Below are 18743 nucleotides of genomic sequence, written 5' to 3'. Positions count from 1 at the left end.
CAGTCTATACTGCAAGAACACCAGTCCTGGAACTTTTTCTTGCAACAAGGCCTGTTGCCAACTTTGTCCACATATCTATTCTGGAGATACTATCACTGGACCTAACCAGGTTATTCACAGAATCACAGGCACATTCTCATGTTTCTCAGCTAACATCATATATGCCATCATGTGCCAACAATGCTCAGATGCTTTGTATATTGGACAGGCTTCAAACTCTCTGAGACAAAGAATTAATGGGCATGAAACAGACATAACACTCCTGATTCACAAACCTGTCAGTCAGCACTTTAATGGAGTGGGCCATTCTGTTAATGACCTGAAAGTTTGCGTCTTACTGAAGAGGAATTTTCACAACAGTTTAGAAAGAGGCTGCTGAACTCTCTTTTATATTCAAATTTGACACATTTAACATGTGGTTTGAACTGGGATGGGAATTTTCTAGGACATGATAGGGGCTCTTATGCATACTTGACTTTATGTAATTCTTGACCCCTCCCCCCGCCCCGCCTACTGCCCCTCTACTCTCTGATTTGCTCACTTTGATAATATTTTTATGATTTGTCAACTTTGATTACTATTTTTGGTTCTCTGTGCCTTAAATATTGAGCCTGTTCTGGTATGGCTATGATCTGAAGAAGTGGGTCTGTCTCTCGAAAGCTCATCACCTAATAAGTTATTTTGTTAGTCTTTAAAGTACTGCTGGACTGCTTTTTTGTTTTTACATAAAATAGGCATTAGGAAAAGCAGCAAGACCCCAACTTCTACTTTCGTTCATGTCCATGCAACCCTACTGACTTCAGAGGGAGTGCACCAACGTAAATGAGGGCAGGATCTTACCACGATGAAATGATGCCATGTATATGCATATTTAAACAGTGTGAAATGAAGTAACCACAAGGATTAAGTGAGTGAGATGACTAGCCTTTAACAACTGGAAAAAACAGCGAACCATACACAGAAGGCTGTTGGGAACACAAGAACAAGGCAATATTAAAAGGAAACCACAAAGGCAGAAAAAATTACAGTAAGCTTTCTTTTAACTGGCACTCAAACAACCAGACTTCTCTATTAACTGGGATTCCATCCTGTGTCTGTGCAGGTGGTAGCTCCTCCGCTTTCCCGCCTACAGCGGCTCCCCGTATGACAAAGCTGTGCATGAGCTGCCCACAGCAGCCTCCCATGTGGTGCAGCCATGTGCTGGTCACCCAGAGCGGCTCCCCACATGATGATACACAAGCTGGCCAAAGTGGCTCCCCATGTGGCGCAGCACCCCACCCAGAGCATAATGGAACCTTCCACATATCTGGCATATTAGAATACCCAGCAATCTCCCAGTCCTGGGGCTGCCAGATATCAAAGAGTTTACTGTAAAAACTCATTGAAGAAAATATTTGTCCCACACAATGAATCAGATCATAGCATTCAGTACCATTGGAAGTCACAGAAGCCAAGAATTTAGCAAAATTTCAAAGTGGGATTGGAAATGTATATGGATAATATTGACTATAATAGGCAATGCCAAAAAAGATTTTGAAGGAATATTGAACCTCGTGCTTCATGGTTTAAGCCTACCTATAAAATAAGAGGGCACAAGATAAGAGCTAATGTGGAGACCAGAATATTCCATTCTTTTGAAGCAACTGGCCACTAGGAGAAAAAGGACAGTGAACAAGACAGACAAGTCTGATCCATTATGGAAATCTCTAGATTCCTATGGAGACTGGTTTAAGATCACAGATTTTTCCTCAGCAAATATTCAAGATGGATTTTACTGTCCATATGAATTATTGCTGGACCAAGTACTTCAGCCACTCAGGGAAAAAAAAAAGGCACACTCCATGTTTTCAAAAATCTAAGATGAAAACATTCAGGAGAACTGATTTTCTCTGAGCTCCCTTAGAGCGGAATGCCCCTATGAAACAGATTACTTTGGAATGATCTGCACAGTAGGGATCTTTGAAGTTAGTATGTTACATAGATCTATACTTGGAATAATCATTTGTCAGCTTGCTTGGTAAGAACTGAAAGTCACATCCTACAACTATTACTCTAAATTCACCTAACTGGATACTGAATAATTTAATTTAAGGGTTTGGTGGATGAAGAGTACATAGCTAATTGCTGAGAGGATGATTAAGAGTTATGATGGAATTTAGTCACCACTTTTTAAAGGAATTTAGAATGCATCCATAATGCAACCTTATTTTGTGTTTGGCATAACATGGGTCAGCCACTAAAGCACACACTCACTCTGTGCGCTACAGTAATTGCCATTAGAAAAATGACCTTTCCTGTGAAAAACAAGCTGCCAGGCATCATGGAGCTCAAACGGAATTTCCATCAGTGTAGCCAGGACCTGAGCTTCTAATCCCCGACCCTGGTGAGAACAGAACTACATGTTGAATGTACCGTGAAATGCTGAGAGTCTACTGCCAGGGATGGCTTATGACCATTCTAATGACTCAAGAAAGGCTTGTCAGCTTGGAGACGTTCCACATAGGTATGTATTTTTATAGAACTGCATTTCTCTTAAACTGCTGAAGTACTTTTAAACCTTCATTAGAAATAAATGAAAGACGGAACGTTCCTTAAGAAAGCACATCACTCTTCGGCACTGACAGTCTGACAAGTCTTTCACAAGAATGCTGCTCTCACCCATTCTGCATACACAATGGTCAAAGAAAAGTGAGAACTGCAATACACTGTTTCTTCATCTTTGTTAGGAACTTCTGCCCTGGCTGGAGTGAGACTCAGTATCCCACTGTCCTCACTACAAAGTGCCCAGTCCCATTGCATTGCTCTCTGCCATTTACAGATGACCGTTTGTTATGTCAGCATGAAAGATCAATATTACCCGTAAACAAATATAATTTTCCATTTTAGGGCTCAAATTGAGATTTGAAGTCAAAACTGAGCATTCCTCCCCAATATTGTTCCACCATCTCAAAGTTGATCTGACAGAAGCCACTGGAAGCACTGTTAATTTTGTTTCCAGAAGTCAGTTTTTGGCATCTCAGCTCAGAGTCCTCAAAGGAAAAATCACCTACAATTGTGTGTTCTACGAGTGGGACACTGGCTTGTTGGGAACTAGACCAAGTTCAAGCAGCAACTCTTTTCATACAGATTACCATCTAATGGCTAAGTAACAACCTTCATTTACTATTGATTGGTTCTGCATAAAAACAAATTGCTTAGGTGAAAAGTTGGCTATCCATGGCTAATTTTCCTCACTCATCTAGTCATTCCTTACTACACTTTTTAAAAGGTTTAAGCAGAGAAGTTGGGAACAATTCTAAAGCAATGCTATTGAAAATAACCTGCAGATGTTTATATTGAAAATACAGAACTACAGTATAGTGGCTATCAAGGTAAGTAGGAGGTTTCAGCAGATAATCAAGGGACAGATGGGCTATAGACACTCAACAACAATTGGAAGTTTTGCTTTTTGATACACAGAAGACAGCCAAGGTATCTGATAATAGGGAGGGTGAGAATGTCCCTCTTTTGGGCAACATTAGATTTGAAGAGGAGTGGAGGATAAGTTGAATTTCCTGCTTTGTAACCCTCCCCCACAACTGATCTTTAATATCTGCTAGCTCATCCCATGTGCTTCATCCCAACATTTACAACTACATCCAACGACTCACTGAACTGAGAAAGACCCCAAGAGATCATCTATTCCAGTGCTTAGCCATCCTGACTGTTACAGTTTCCCCAATGTCCAATCTAAACGTCTCTTGTTGCAATATGAGCCCATTGTTTCTTTTCTGATCACCTGAGGTTAAGAAGAATATATTTTCTCTCTTCTCCTTATAAAAACCATTTTGATACTTGAAAGCTGTTATAACCCCTTCACTTTTCCAGACTAAATGAATTCAATAGTTTCAACCCTCCCTCTTACACGTTTTCTAGACCTTTACTAATTTTTGCTGTTCTTCTCTGGACTTTCTCCAATTTCTTCATATTTTCCCTAAAATATGGTGCCCAGAACTGGACACAACACTCCAATTGATGCCTAATCAGTGTGGAGTAGAATGCAAGAATTACTTCTTGTGTCCTGTTTACAACACTTCTGCTAAGACATCCCAGAATGATGTTCACTTTTCTCACAACAATGTTAACTGTTATCTTATATAAAGTGCACTAGCTTGAGGTTTCTGCTATAATGATCAGAAGTAAAATTAACCACATATCATTCATAACAATCTTTTGTTTGTATTAATACCTAATAAATAAATTTGGATTGAGCCGCAAACACCTTGAGAGCTATTGTCTCAGGCTGACTTCAATAGACAAATCTGCATTCATTTCCAATTCTGAAGGTTTTCTTCACAACTGTAAGGGCTAGAGATGAGATATGTTTAAATGAAAACTTATATTCCAGATCAATGCTGCAGAGTACATATTCCCATGTTGAACATATTTATGAAACTTCCTCTCAAAAAAATCATGCACTGTAAACCCTTTTGAAAAAAAAAAACACTTCATTTTTAATCCTGTCCAAAACCTAATTATACTGATGAACATCTAAGTCAATAAAATGGAAAACAAACAAAATTTTGAAAATAGCCTTTTTTCAAGTCATGTAGAATAGGGAAAAGAAAGGACTATTATACAATTCTGCCATAGCAGCATACCACCACAGACTTCTTGTGCTCTGTAGACTTTGTGATGTTGGGCTTCAAGCTACCTTCATCCCATGTAATAAGTTCTTAATGGAAGAATATCTCAGAAACGGAGGTGACTTCTGGCAGTTGTAGTACATCACAGGAAATGGGATCATTTGACATTTCTCTGTTAAACTTCACTCACCTGGGTTCGTAATATTCTTAGCTGGACTATTCCTTCATTTTCCTCTTCTCGCATTCTCTCTGTAGTGAGCTGCAACCGGCCAATCAAATTTATCTTACCCCTTTTCTGAACTTTAGCATTTTTTCTGAAAAAGTCAATTACATTTATGTGAAAACAAAACAGAATATATGCATTTTACATTAAGAAGGAATTCACACTAGCCTTAGAGCAAAGCATCACTGACTTTGTATAGCAGTACTGCAGCAAGGGCTGGTGGGTAGTCAGCATACTATGAAACCCCCCAACCTCCACCCAAACAGCTGTAGGCTAGTTTAAAGCATCAGCAGATGCAAACACACATACATACATAACAAATGTCAGACAGGCTACGCTGCTGGATTGTGGCATTATGTAGTTTTACAGACAAAAATACTTCACATACAATATAAATTAAGGGTTTGGATAAAGAGTGCATACAAAAGTAGAACTAGAATGTTGGGCTACTGCTTTGTTCATCACAGAAACCAATGGAAAAATCAGATACATTATGATCAATATGAAAATCATGATAGCAGAATTTTTCAAGTTTCACTCCCCACAGTTTTCCATATTGCTTCCTCTGTATCATGGTGTCATGTCATCCATTCTCCCAGTGTGTGTGTTCGAGGAAGGAAGGACGGACATCTTCGATCCTTTGCAGGGGACTCAGCAGATGTTAAGGACTAAGCAGCAGCTGCAACTGTATCCCCCTCACAAGCCCAAGCAGCAAATAGGGAGAGTCGCAGCCCTACAGTTATTTATCATAAAAAGACCTAAAATCTTCCATATAAAGTACCATAACATCTAACCAATATGCATTTGATTTCATAATGTCTTATTTCTATAGCATCTTTCATTCTGAAAGATCCCAAAGCATCAATGAGGCTTCTATGCTCCTTAGCCACAATATGGTCCCCTTTACCATATCGTACAACAGCTGAGCTACTTTTAATAGTGCACAGAAATAATAATTTAGAAGAAGTGAAAATATCATTCCCAATGTTCCTGACACTGTGACCTAATTGTAGATAGCATCAATTTTTTAATCAGATTCTGTTCTAAAAACATTTATTCCTGCTTGAAGTGCTGTGGGACTCATTAGTCACAAGTCATCAACACCTCAATTTTGCACCTCCACACTAAGGCTGGGTCTACACATGCCCCTTCCTTTCAAAAGGGGCATGTTAATGAGCAGATTCAAAAGATGCTAATGAGGCACTGCAATGAATATGCAGCGCCTCATTAGCATAACGGCAGCCACGGCGATTCGAAAGTGCGGCTTTTCGAATCGTGCGCCACCCGTGGAGATGGGACCGTCCGAAAGGATCCCCGCAGTTTTCGAAAGCCCTTCTTCTGAGCACCAGATAGGAAGAAGGGCTTTCAAAAATTAGCGGGGGAGGGCCTTTCAGAAGGTCCCATCTCCACGGGTGGCATGCAATTCAAAAAGCCGCACTTTCGAATCGCCACAGCCGCCTTTATGCAAATGAGGTGCTGCATATTCACTGCAGCGCCTCATTAGCATCTTTAGAACCTGCTCATTAACATGCCCCTTTCGAAAGGGAGGGGCACCTGTAGACACAGGGTAAGAGATTAAGAAATTAGTTTATATCAAGAGAAATACTGTTAGTACTAAAACACTATATAGCAACTTCATTTTCAAAGAATATCTTACATTAAACTGAACTCCTGGTTCACTGAGAAGAGGGTTCCTTCTGTAAAGTCTTTGGGTGAATTGACTTGAGGTTCATACAATAAAACCTGACGTTTCAGCTTTGGAAATGCTACAAGAGACTACAAAGAAAAGGGGGGGGGGAGGTAAGACACCATGAAAAGGAAACAGAGCCAACCAACTAACATTTAGGATTTAACTGTGTAACAGGCAACTGTACCACATGCTCATTGGCAGGGAGACTGTGCAGTCTGTTTTGACTGTACAAAGCTCATGTATGCTGTTGGCACTCAGAATAATTACTATCATATCAATGATTTATTAAACACTGTTGTGATAGATTAGTTACCACACCTCTCTCTCTGCTATGTTTTAATATAAATAGTATCATTCAGAAGAACAGAAATGCATAAACTGTGCCACAGAAATGGCCCATAGTAAATCTGATCCATTCAAGGCTTCTTCCAAGTTTTTGCTGATCTGACTAGATTACAGAAGTGTTCCCCCAAATATAATGTACTTTATTAAGAAGTGACTTAAGAGTAGTAACTGCTGACCCCCTAAATCTTAATGAGGCCCACATCAAGAACAATTACATTTGTAAACTTTAAGCAACATCTGGTCAGAAAGACATGGCTGCCTCCAAAAGTGTAAGTTTGGCGATCTTGAGAGGAAAGAATGCCTACAGGTAACAACTGTATCAGTATATTTGTGTAGGGGTGAGCAAACTTTTCACATGGGGCCCTACTTTTTGTCCCTGCAATTAACAGGACCCCACCTCAACCCATCCAGAAGTGAATGGCAGTCCCCCCTGCCTCTCACTTAGGAAGGTGATGTGCCGCACTCCCCCAGCAGCAGAGGAAGCTGCTAAGAGAGACTACAGAGGCTGGGGGCGCCAGCATAGATTATGCACATCCCTGCTTTAAGGTGCCAAGGGACTTCTTGTTGTTTTTGCAGATACAGACTACCATGGCCACCCCTCAGACTAATAAAATATTTTTTGTTTGTTTTTATGGTCCTCTGGCTTCTCAGCTTTTAGCATGCACTCAATTCGCATTTTCAAGGTTTTTCTCTGCAACTCTGAGGTCTAGAAACATACTTGGTTAAAAAAAAAAAAGTTGAGAATCTCATGAAAGCACTTGACTCCAGGACCTTGGCCTTTAAGAAAAGAACCAAATATCATGATATGTAATAAAATCAGAAGAACTAGCAATACCAGACTAAAGTTAATGCATGCTACTCAGAGCCCTAACTTTGTATATTCCCCTTTGTCATTAATCTGTGTTGGTGCAGCACTTTGGACAAATTTAAGTCCCAGGTCCGATCACTACTGGATGTATGGCCTTTTGCTTGAAGACAATTGGCTTGGAGCCAAGAGTAGAAATCCAGGACTGGGTATAGATAACTAGAACTAGGTGCACCGGGGCTTCCAGTTTGGCTCAAAAGCTCTAAGCATCCCCACTATAAAAATTATACCAGCTCCCCTGGGATTAGGGCCTCACAGAAATTCTTTCTATTTTCCAGATTTTTAATCAGACTTGGCTCCCAGATTTACCACTTGCAATGTCTCATTTCAGACTTGCGAACAGCCCAAAGACCACTGCAAGTCAGCAGGTCCCACAGGACCTGCCTTGCCGTTTGCAGCGCCTAGAATCTGCTCCCTCTCTGCAAAAAGGAATTGAGTCAGAGGGAGGAAAAGAAACCCCAATGATATGAAAGAAAAGGAAGCCGGCCACATGCTTGCGGAAAGGGAACATGGCTGCGCTGGGAAGGGGTGAATGGGTTAGCCGTTTGCTACTTTGCAGTCCCTTTAAGAAGCCTAGGGACTTGCAGGCTAACCTGTCTGGTGAGAACCTAGCTGCTGGGAACCTTTGAAGATCTCTGCCACTGTTCCCTCCCCAACCCCAATGCAGGCAAGGAACAGGCAGCCTGAGGGAGCAGCTTGCTCCTTTGCAAAGGAATTGGGAGAAGAGATGTCCAGTGAAAGCAGTCCTTGGCTCTGGCTTTGCGTTGGAAGGGGAGAGAAACAGATAATATATGAGGATACACATCTCATAGAACTGGAAGGGACCTTAGGAGGTCATAGAGTCCAGTTCCCTGTCCTCTTGGCAAGACCAAGCACTATCCCTCCCCTGCAATCCTTAAATGGCCCCCTCAAGGACTGAACTCTCAACCCTGAGTTTAATAGGCCAATGCTCAAACCACTGAGCTATCCCTCCGGCAAGCCACTCCTCTAGCCCTTGACTCAAGAGATATTGATTTGTGTTTCTCCCCCTTTTTGCTTGTTTTATTCCCAAAGTCCCTTCCCTTGCCCCTTCCTACTTGACAGGCAAGAAAAAGGAGAATTCCTGATTTAAGAGGTAGAGGGGCTGTCTTTGTATGCAGCTAGACTCTGAAGTGACGCAGCTGGGCAGGGGTGTCTGATCACGCTGCATGCCCCTTTAGAAGCTTCACGCCCCCTTTAGGGGGGCATGTCCTCCACTTTGTGCACCCCGTATTAGTGTAAAGCACAAAGAAGCACCATTGCAACTTAACAGGTAATAAGAAAAGGTTTTCACTTTTCAACTGCAAAGCACTGCCAGAGTTTGTACTTTCAAACACATTCAGATGAATATTTAAGTATTAAATAAAGGCAAAGAAGAAATCTGTTTCAACAGAAAGGGAAAATACCCATAAAGTCCTCCTAAGTTCTGCATCAGGGAGCTCAGTTGCAAGTTTAAGGTTTTCAAAGCTGATCTTCTCTCGAGGTCTTTGGTTCCATGCAAAGAGCACAGCCAGCTGAAACGTTGTTACCTCTAAGTCATACTGGCCAACCTCATTCTTAAATGTTATCTGAAAACGGAAAACATACATATGTTTGTGCTCATTGTGGTTTTTTGTGTACAAGCATATTACTTATTATTATAGACACAGATTCTAATGACATACACTTACAATTCCATTAGACATGAGATGATGCCAATGCAGTTTTCTTCCACTGTGATTCTTCTTGTAGAATTCTTCTACCTCTGGGATGAGGTCTTCGAGTTCCGTGGGTAGCGATACAAATACTTTTTCAGAACTTCGAGACCAGGCACCAGCATTTAAAATTTTAATATTCACAGAATCAGCTATAAAAAACAGAGAGCATTAAAATGTATCCATCTGAAAGCATACTACCAAATGAGACATCAAAGGAGTATTTTAACTGTTTTTTACTTCTAAGTAATGTGTTCTGACTGACTGCCTATGTTCCATATGAAGTCTAAAAATTATAGTAATCCCATATTTTAAAAGAACTATTTTTTAATATGAGTTAAACATCAAAGCACATTTGAGAACTATACCTGGTAGGGCCAATTTATTGTTTTTATGCATTTCTTTGAAGGCCTGATTCAAGTCTTCAGATACTTTGATATCCTGGAACATCCTAGCCAATTTGTTCACATAATCTGCTGGCATACCCACTTCCTGTATAAACAGATAACAAATTACACCAAGACACCACAATCTTTAAGATAAAAGCTTGCATACAGTCTTGAGCATTACAATAACTAATTAAGTGACTTCCATAAAAAAAAATAAAAAAAAAAGACATTTTGTGATAGCAAGTTGCAAGCTGTCTGTATATATCACAAGAACAGGAAATCAGGGCTGAATGAAAGAATTACTTTCAAGAATCAACACGGAACAGGTAAAACACTAAAGCTGGGTCTACACATGAGCACCCCATCAAAAGGGAAAAAAATCAATGGGGAGAGGTCAAAAGAGTGGTCGCCAAAAAGGAGCGACCACACGCTAAAAGCAGATTACCCCTTTTGAAGGGCTGCCACGGTATTTTGAAAGGGAACATCCACATGGCTCCAAGCTCTCCTTTGAAAGAAGGGGGCAGGAAATGGCAAGGCCGCAGCCAGCCTCTCCCTTAATGGGCCCCTTCCTCTACCCCACATGAGCTGAGTGCTGCCCAGCCCAGCAGATCTCACTTGTGCTCCAGGATGGAGGCACACAGCAGCAGCTCCTGCATGAGGATAGCCTTATCCTGGAGAGCCTGCTATCAGTGCTCTGCATGGTTGCCACAGCCACCTCCCATCTACTCAGGTGGCTGAGCAGTCCCCCTGGGGCCATGGGCCCTCCCCGCCCAAGACAACGCTGGGTTCCCCCCACCCCTCGGGTGCCCTGGCACCCCTGGACCCATCCCAGCGACACAGCCTGGAGGGTGCGCCTGGTGCTGGGGGAGTGGAATGAGGAGCAGTGGCTGCAGAACTTCTGTATGTTCAGACAGACCTTCAACAAAATCTGCCACTGGCTCACCCCTGCACCTGGCCCCAGGACACATGCATGAGGCCTGCTCTTTCCCTGGAGAAGCGGGTCGTGACTGCCATCTGGAAACAGGCCAGTCTTACCACTCCATGGGACAACAGTTTGGGGTGGGCAAGGCCATTGTCAGGGCTGTAACTTATATATATAAGCAAGGCTTGAGTCACGCCTGCCATGGGCTGGGGGGTGGGACGGAGGGAAACCCCCAGCTGCAGGGGCCAGGCGGGCAGGGAGAAGGCAGGTGGGGGCAGCAGGCTAGGAGGGGGCAGGCCAGAGCCAGGGGGGATGGCCCACCACGCCCTTACAGGAGCACATTACCCCCTCCGCCCAAATGCTGGTTGTCAGAGTCATCAATGCAATGCTGCCACACAGGGTCATCTGCCTGGTAGATCTGGATGCTGCCATCGCGGGCTTCGAGGACCTGGGCTTCCCAAACTGCTTCAGCACCCTGGATGGCGCACACAGAGCCATCCAATACGTGAACCAAAAAGGCTACCATTCGGTGGTCCTCCAGGCCCCGGCGGATGCTAGGGGCTGGTTCCCGGACGTTTACGTGGGCTGGCCCGGCCGCACTCACGATGCCAGCGCCTTACAGGATTCCACGATCTGCTGGCGCATGAGGACCGGCACATTCGCCCCCAATATGAGACCCCCGGGGGGGGGGGGGGGGAGCAATCACCAGGCTGCTCTACACGGTGGCAGATGCAACCTACCCCCTCCAGCCATGGCTCCTGTGGCCATACATGGGACACACTGACCTCACCCCGGAAGCGTTCAAACAGTGCCTCAACCACACCTGCAATGTCAGACTGGGCCTTAGGGCAACTTAAGGGGTAGTGAAGGTGCCTCCACATGAGGTTGGAGGTCAGGGTCCTCAATGTACCCCAGGTGGTAGGTGCCTGTTGCATCCTCCACAACACTGTGGAGGGCAAGGGAGACGCCTGTGTCCAGGGGGCGCAATGGGGCCAGCATGGTGTATGAGCAGCCAGGCACCACCCCCATGTACCAGGGTCCACCAGCAAGGCCTCTGCATTAGGGAGGCCCTCAGGCAGCCCTTCGTGGATGGCTGTCTGTGACCTGCACCCACCCTCATCCCCCCATGCACATCTGCCACCACCCCATCAGCGCCGCACCCACACACCCACTACCCACCATCCCCCTGAGGGACACAGCACAGAGGGGTGTATGGAAAATAAAAATTTATGAACAACTAAACACTACGTGCAACTATATCTGTGGGGGAAGGGAAAGATGGTGATGGTGAAACCTAACCTGGAGGGGGGCACGGTGGGAGGGCGGCTCAGTGTAGGGCCAGGGTGGTGGGCCACAAGCCCTGTCAGTCCCGGGATCCCCTGCCTCTCCGGGTGCAGCATTCCAGGCAGGGAGGGGAGCACGAGCAGGTAAGGCTGAGGGGTGGGGGGGCTCAGCGGGAAGGCAGCAGCAGGCTTGGCTGGAGGAACCCCGCTGGTGGGCCAGGAGCTGGGGCACATGCTCCTAGAGCACGGTGCTGATGCCCTCCAGGGTGGTCAGCAGCCTGTCCCCCGCCGCCCTCCGCCATTCCAGGTCAGCCTCCAGGAGCCACAGGTGCCGCTCAGCCACCTCGGCCTGGCGGCAACTGGCAGGATCCTCCTCTGCCTGCTGGGGGGCTCTCTGGCCGCAGCACCGATGGTGTGCTGAGTAAGTTGGGGCCTAGCTGCCTTTAACAACCGCCAAGGGACTCAGAGACCAGGGATGGTACAGGGTTTTCCTGGCCCCCGGATGGTGCAGCTGTATGGAGAGAGGGACAGCGTGTTGGTAACATACCACAGCCTGGGGGACGGGTGGGGAGGGGCTGACTTGGGGGGGAGGGGGGTGCAGCCCACATGGTGCACACTCCCACCCAAGAGCTGGGCATCCCACCCGACGGCACGGTGGCCGGGGGGCTACTCAGATGGGTGGGGCTTCCCAGCCTGTGGTGCATGGTCCCCAGGTGCTGTCCAGCACCAACTGGCCACCACCCCACGTGTGGCTCATGGTGTTGTCCACTGGGGGCAGGTGCTGGCCATCACCGGTGAGCTGCCACGGGGTGCCATGTACAACGGCGGATCAGCTTGTACCCCTGGTTCTGTGCGCAGCTGGCTGGCCAGTGCATTGTCCTCACTTCACAGACCAGGCGTGTGCCCCACCGTATACATACTGGAGAGTCCTTTGGCAAAATCTGGGGATGCCTGGCTCCTGGTTGCCTGGCTGGATGAGTGGGAGGGGATGTAGATCATGAAGTCCCCCTCCATGCTTGACCCATCAGAGGTGCCCTCGCTCTCCTGGGTCCCTGGACTGGGCTGCTCCGCTGCCTCTGGCTGAGGTTCGTCCGCAGATGTATCCAGGACTGTTGGGGGTGAGGAGCTGTACCAGGGCCCCAGGGTGCACCAGAGCTCCTAGAAGTTGGGGCAGGTAGCTGGGGCTGCCCTGAAGTGGCCAGCGTTGTCCTGGTCGAGTTCTTTTACTTTTGAGCATACTTGCTCATAAGTATGCTCCAGGCAGCCCTGTGTCAGGAGGCCCTAGGCCAGGCAGGCGAATGCTGCAGCGTTTTGCCACTTAAAACACCCATCTCGTGGAGAACATCCTCCTCCTTCCACAACCCAAGGAGGTCCCTCAGCTTCCTCTCAGTCCAGGAGGGGGCCCTTTTTTTTCCCCTTGTCCCCAGAGCCCTGCGAGGGCTCGGAGGGAGGGCCATCGGGCTCTGGAAGGGGCTGGCTGCTGGTCACTGTCACCTGCTGCTGCTCCTGGGCTGTGCAGAGGGCGTGCTGGGGCTGCTCCTAGCACGCTCTCAACTTCCTACCACGGGGCTTCTGCATCAGTGCTGCTCTAAGGTGAAGGACACAGGGATCATAGAGCTCTGCTGCTGTAAGCTGGAGTGGCCCCGCGCTCCAGCTGATGAGCACCATGGTTGACCCCTCTTTCGAAAACGTAGGATATGGAGTGTATACACATGTACTCTTTCGATTTAGTTTTTCGAAAGGGGAAAATCTTCCTGATTGAAAGAGGGTGTTGCACATGTAGACGCTCCTCCTGTTCTTTTGAAAGAGGACCACATATTTCAACGTTTCATTCATATGTAGACACAGTTTAAGAGACTGACAGATCTTATAAGTTGAAAGGGCATAAGCCAAAAAGCTAAAAGTTATGCATACAAATATGCAAAGCTTATAGTTAACTTACATGTTACTTCCACGAATATGCTCACAAATCTGGTTATTTGGATGCCTCAACCGCCAATTAGTGGCACATCTGGTCATCTGACTCTTTGGTGGCAACACAACTTTTGCATATCTAGCCCTAAGGCTGCTCTTTTGACAGGGCACGAACTAGGAATGTAAAAGGTTAGCCAGTTACCTGGTAAGCTTACTGGGTAACTGATTGGATCGTCAGTTGCACCAGGCGGCATCAGGCTGGCCAGCTCCTAGCCCTGTTGAGGGACAGGCATGGGGAAACAGCGCCATATTTGCATTAGGCAGGTAGGACCTCAAGCCCAGCCCCAGCTGTTGCCTGCCAGCAGTTAACTGGTTAAATGGCATAATTTTAATAATTTAACCAGTTTACTATTTTAATGGATATTAACATCCCTAGCAGGAACTAATCTGCTGACAGTTTCAAGTCACAGAGTTTGCCTAACTATATCAACCAATGTTACAAGAACAGATACACAGAATTTTACAGAATTGTTTTCAGAAAGCAAATCCCACATATGGCATATTGTATGGACCTTTATGTAGAGTATTCTGATCATGCAGCTTAGACTGCATATGTTTCCAGTATGAAAAGTCTTTATGGAAGGACACAGTTTTCAGGGTCATGTAGTAAAACTGCTCTCTCTGGGGTTTCTTCCATATTAAAGACAACACATTTTATGCTCCATAACCCTTTATATCCAGTGATAACTCTCAAAACACTGGTCTCATTTTCATAATATTAAAATTTAAATCAGCAGTTAAGTTTTTTTTTTCCTTGAACTTTATTGGGGAGAGAAGATATTTTTAAATAATTCATGGGTTCTTGTCTACATCTGCAAAGTGTTGGAACTTATAGAGACAAAAAATATCCAAACAGGGCTACAATTTAAAATAAAAAAGTCAGACATGATGGGAGAAACATTTAAACTGAAGAATAAAAATTGATTAGTGGCTACAGGAGCTAACAAAAACAAACAAGGTTTCAGGACACTTACTCTCAGCCACTCCACCATGTTCTCTTCAATTTCACTGTCAGCTGATATATCTAGTATCAGACGTCTTGTTAAATGAGCTTTGTGATATCGCATGAATACATCCTTATTCTGTACATATTTGAGTACCAACAGCTGTTAAAAATAGATTTCAATACCTATTTATTTCCATGCCAATTCAAACCACTTCATTTAGTTTTCTTCAAAACTTTTCCAGCATATCACCATACAATAAAAATATAGAAGCTTACTTCAGATTTCCTCAGAAAAGAATCATGTTACAGCTAGTCACCAGTTGTAGATTGCCACAGTATTTTTGGAAACAAATTTTTTCAACTGAATCATTGAGGAGCACTCCCTTCCCTGGTGCATCACCTCTGATTTGTATTTAAACTTTAATATCCTGTCTACATTTTTCAGATTCTTGTCTATTATATATGTATCATTCATATATGAATTATACTAATGTAATATACTATGGCTATGTCTACACTACAGCGATCTGTTGACAGAAGTTACTGTCGGAAGACATCTTCCAGGAAAACTTCTGTTGACAGATCACTTCCACAAACACAAGCGGATCGAAAGAGCAATCAGCTCTGTTGACAGAGAGCAGCCAGCCAGCCAGTCAGCTTAGACCCCTCTCTCAACACAATGGCCAGCTGGAAGCCCAGGAAACAGGACTGCCTACTGAACCAGAAGCTCTGTCTATTGACAGAGGGCCCTCCGGAGCATCTACATGGCTTTTTTGTCAACAAGAAAGGTCAACAAAGGCATTATACCTCATCACAAAGACACAAAATGCTGTTGGCAGAAGTGCTGAGTTTTGTTGACACTTTGTCGACATTTTGTGTCGAGACGCCCTGCAGGTTTTGTTGAAAAAACTCATGCAGACATAGACAATATGCATATTATAAACTAGCACTTTGGCACTGCTGTTTTGTGACAGCACACAGAAATAAAATATTCTCTGTGGAAGTTTCAGTAACAACTAACGTTCTAGTTTAGCACAATTCTTGAAGATGAAATCCTTAAAAATAAAGCAACAGCCACAATTATTTCTTAGCTTAATTAAGAAGAAAAAGTAAAAAGCATAAACGTACCACTTCTTTAAGCTTTGCTTCAATTTCTTCAGAGGTTAGTTTTTTGCTTAGTGGTGTTTTTCTTAATAGCATGTCACAGTAATTAGCCAGCAGTTCAGGGCATTTGGACTCAGGCTGTGTTTTCAATCCAACCCTAAAATAACAGGAAATTACTCCATAAAACTGAAGAGCAGCCTGCTAGACCAGGTTAATACAAAAAACTAGGATTAAAAGGAAGACCAGGCAAGAGATCCTATCTCAATTAAACTGTTTCAAATGTAAGATAATCTCCTTTTCCATTGCCCTAACCCAACTGCATTCCATCAAACAATAATCAAAAGATGACCAAATGTTTCCACACATCTCTTCTTCTAGAGTCACACCAACTAATGTCACTTGGTAATTTCAGAACAGCAATTTGCATAAATATCTGAAAGGTGGGTGTCCACATACTAGTTAGCATTCCAGAAAAGAATGATCACATAAGGAATGCATTTTCTATCTCTTCCTGCTACTAGTGTAGACTCATAGAAACAGAGAAACACAGAGAAATATTTCACAGATGCTAGAGAGCATGCCATTACTGTCGTCAACACACTAAGTTGGTACTGGACACAAACCCCTGGAAAATGGCTCAGATATCAGAGCCAAAGTCCTGCAACTACAAGCTGTATCAGCAGAACTACAATATTAAAACTGTAGTTCCTCACAAAATACACAGGGAACACAAGGTGGCAGCTTTCTGGAACAGTTAGGACGACTGCCTTGTTGGTCTAGAGCTATGATTTTGGGGGTTGGGGGAAGCTCAGTGGTTTGAACATTGACCTGCTAAACCCAGGGTTTTAAGTTCAATCCTTGAGGAGTCCATTTTGGGATTGGGACAAAACAGATGTCAGGGATGGTGCTTGGTCCTGCCAAGAGGGCAGGGGACTGGACCTCCCAAGGTCCCTTCCAGTTCTAGATGTGTGTCTCCAATTATATTATATATTAAAAAAAAACTCAGTGCTTTTAGAACAAAAAGCAGCTTCTGAATACATGGTTGTCCTATGGCTGTTTAAAAGTTTCAGAAATAAAAGCACATCTTGCTTAGATTATTGTAAGTCTTGATTTTGGAATAGTTTCTCAAACTATGAAAATGGGGGATCATGCTCATTTTCAGACCACAGGTAACAAAGATGTATTTCGTTTGCTCTAAATTTACGGCACAAACTAGGCAGGAGAATGTCCTGATTAAAGTAAAACAGATCTTGGAATAAATCCATGGAAAGAAAGACATGCAAAAGAATTCTGAACAGGAAGATGATAAACTAGTCACTTTTTCTACCACTCACATTAATGCAGGCCCATCAATGGGAGTGGGGCTAGGGAGGGCCAAAGCGCGGAGATCCCCAGAATTTCCCTGGCTGGGGGAAGCGGGCAACTGGAGCAGAGGCTCCAGCCGGCGGCCCCAGCACCCGCTGTTGGTGGGCAGGGGTTGAGTTACGGAATGGGTTGGGGTGCCTCCTGCTCCAGCCACCAGCCATGCAGAGCAGCCATAAAGCCCCTGCCACGCCCCAGCTGCAGTGGGCTTGGTCCCAAGGCTTGCTCTGGCGACAACAGCTCCAGCCACAAGGCAGGAGATGCCTCTTAAGGAGCTGCTGAACCAGCTGGCAGCATGGGAGTAAGCAGAGAGGCAGGGTACAAGTAAATGGAGTCCCCCTGGACTCGACTCACGTTAATATGGGAAACGTGTAAGTCTAGTCTGCACAAAGCAAGGGTCTACTGTATTAGAACTAAAGTGGATTTGCTTAAGTGGTCTGGGGTCTTAATTTCAATTCCGACTGTTGCAAATAAGTGGCCTTCAGACAACCTGAGCAGACAAGTTTGTCAATGATTATCTCCCCACCCTTCAATTCTGTGTGTACACACAGTTTACAATTGAGACTCCCTGAAAAAAGTAACAAGATATACCAGGTACTGAAGATACAACAGACTATGGAGGTCAACATGGTATGGAGTTTTAAGAGGACCACACTGACTTCCACATAAAAACTTCACCACCACTACACAAAAACCTGACTTCTCTAAATACAAAGTTTTCAGTTTTTCAAATGAAAAAGAGATACTCAATGATGTCACAATGTTAAAAACAGAATTAAAATAAAATTACAGCCTGTATCCATAATAGTAAACTGTAAGATGGACCCATTTTTCCTGGACACAGCTACTGTATGGTGGTTATAGGTAGACTCATTTTATGAAAGACTGCTACAGAACTTAGCGGAAGCTCGCCACAGCATAGTCAGGGTTTGTATTTACTCCTATGTTGACATTCCGTATCAGAGAATGCATCCTGAACCCAAACCTTCCGCTGTGCGATTTCATCTTTCCAAATGAGGCTCTTGGCCAAAAAGAGGATTCACTATAGCTTACCAAGTTTTAATTTCTCAGTTTGAATGCTTACTTCCAGAGGGTCCAACTGTCTGGACTTTCTTTTTAAGGATTTTCTTTATGCCTTTGACATTTCTACTTCAAGAACAGACCACGCCCTGACACCAAGTTCCCCTAAGTAACAGCAAACAATGTAAAATATTTAACCAATAAAATAGCAATAAAAGCCATTTTGATAGGCTTTTTTTTTTTAAATAATCACTGATCTGCTGTAGTGAAAAATTTCCTCAGA

At 44.3% G+C, this 18743-nt stretch overlaps 1 protein-coding gene across 1 annotated transcript in view; it reads right to left on the bottom strand.

The window, feature by feature from the left end:
• The window catches only part of CUL5 (cullin 5), an 85115-nt gene that overhangs the window by 7378 nt on the left and 58994 nt on the right, over nucleotides 1-18743 (bottom strand). The window contains exons 12-18 of the mRNA XM_074984850.1: nucleotides 16103-16235; nucleotides 15003-15134; nucleotides 9829-9952; nucleotides 9437-9612; nucleotides 9173-9334; nucleotides 6506-6624; nucleotides 4816-4939 (exon numbers count right to left, since the gene is read on the bottom strand). Coding sequence (XP_074840951.1) covers nucleotides 4816-4939; nucleotides 6506-6624; nucleotides 9173-9334; nucleotides 9437-9612; nucleotides 9829-9952; nucleotides 15003-15134; nucleotides 16103-16235 — 970 coding nt within the window. The remainder of the gene's footprint in view (nucleotides 1-4815; nucleotides 4940-6505; nucleotides 6625-9172; nucleotides 9335-9436; nucleotides 9613-9828; nucleotides 9953-15002; nucleotides 15135-16102; nucleotides 16236-18743) is intronic.

The sequence above is a fragment of the Carettochelys insculpta genome, chromosome 1, assembly GCF_033958435.1.
Source record: "Carettochelys insculpta isolate YL-2023 chromosome 1, ASM3395843v1, whole genome shotgun sequence".
NCBI classification, from domain to species: domain Eukaryota; kingdom Metazoa; phylum Chordata; order Testudines; family Carettochelyidae; genus Carettochelys; species Carettochelys insculpta.
Note: the sequence above shows the minus strand (reverse complement) of the source record. Positions and strands in the feature narration are given on the sequence as shown.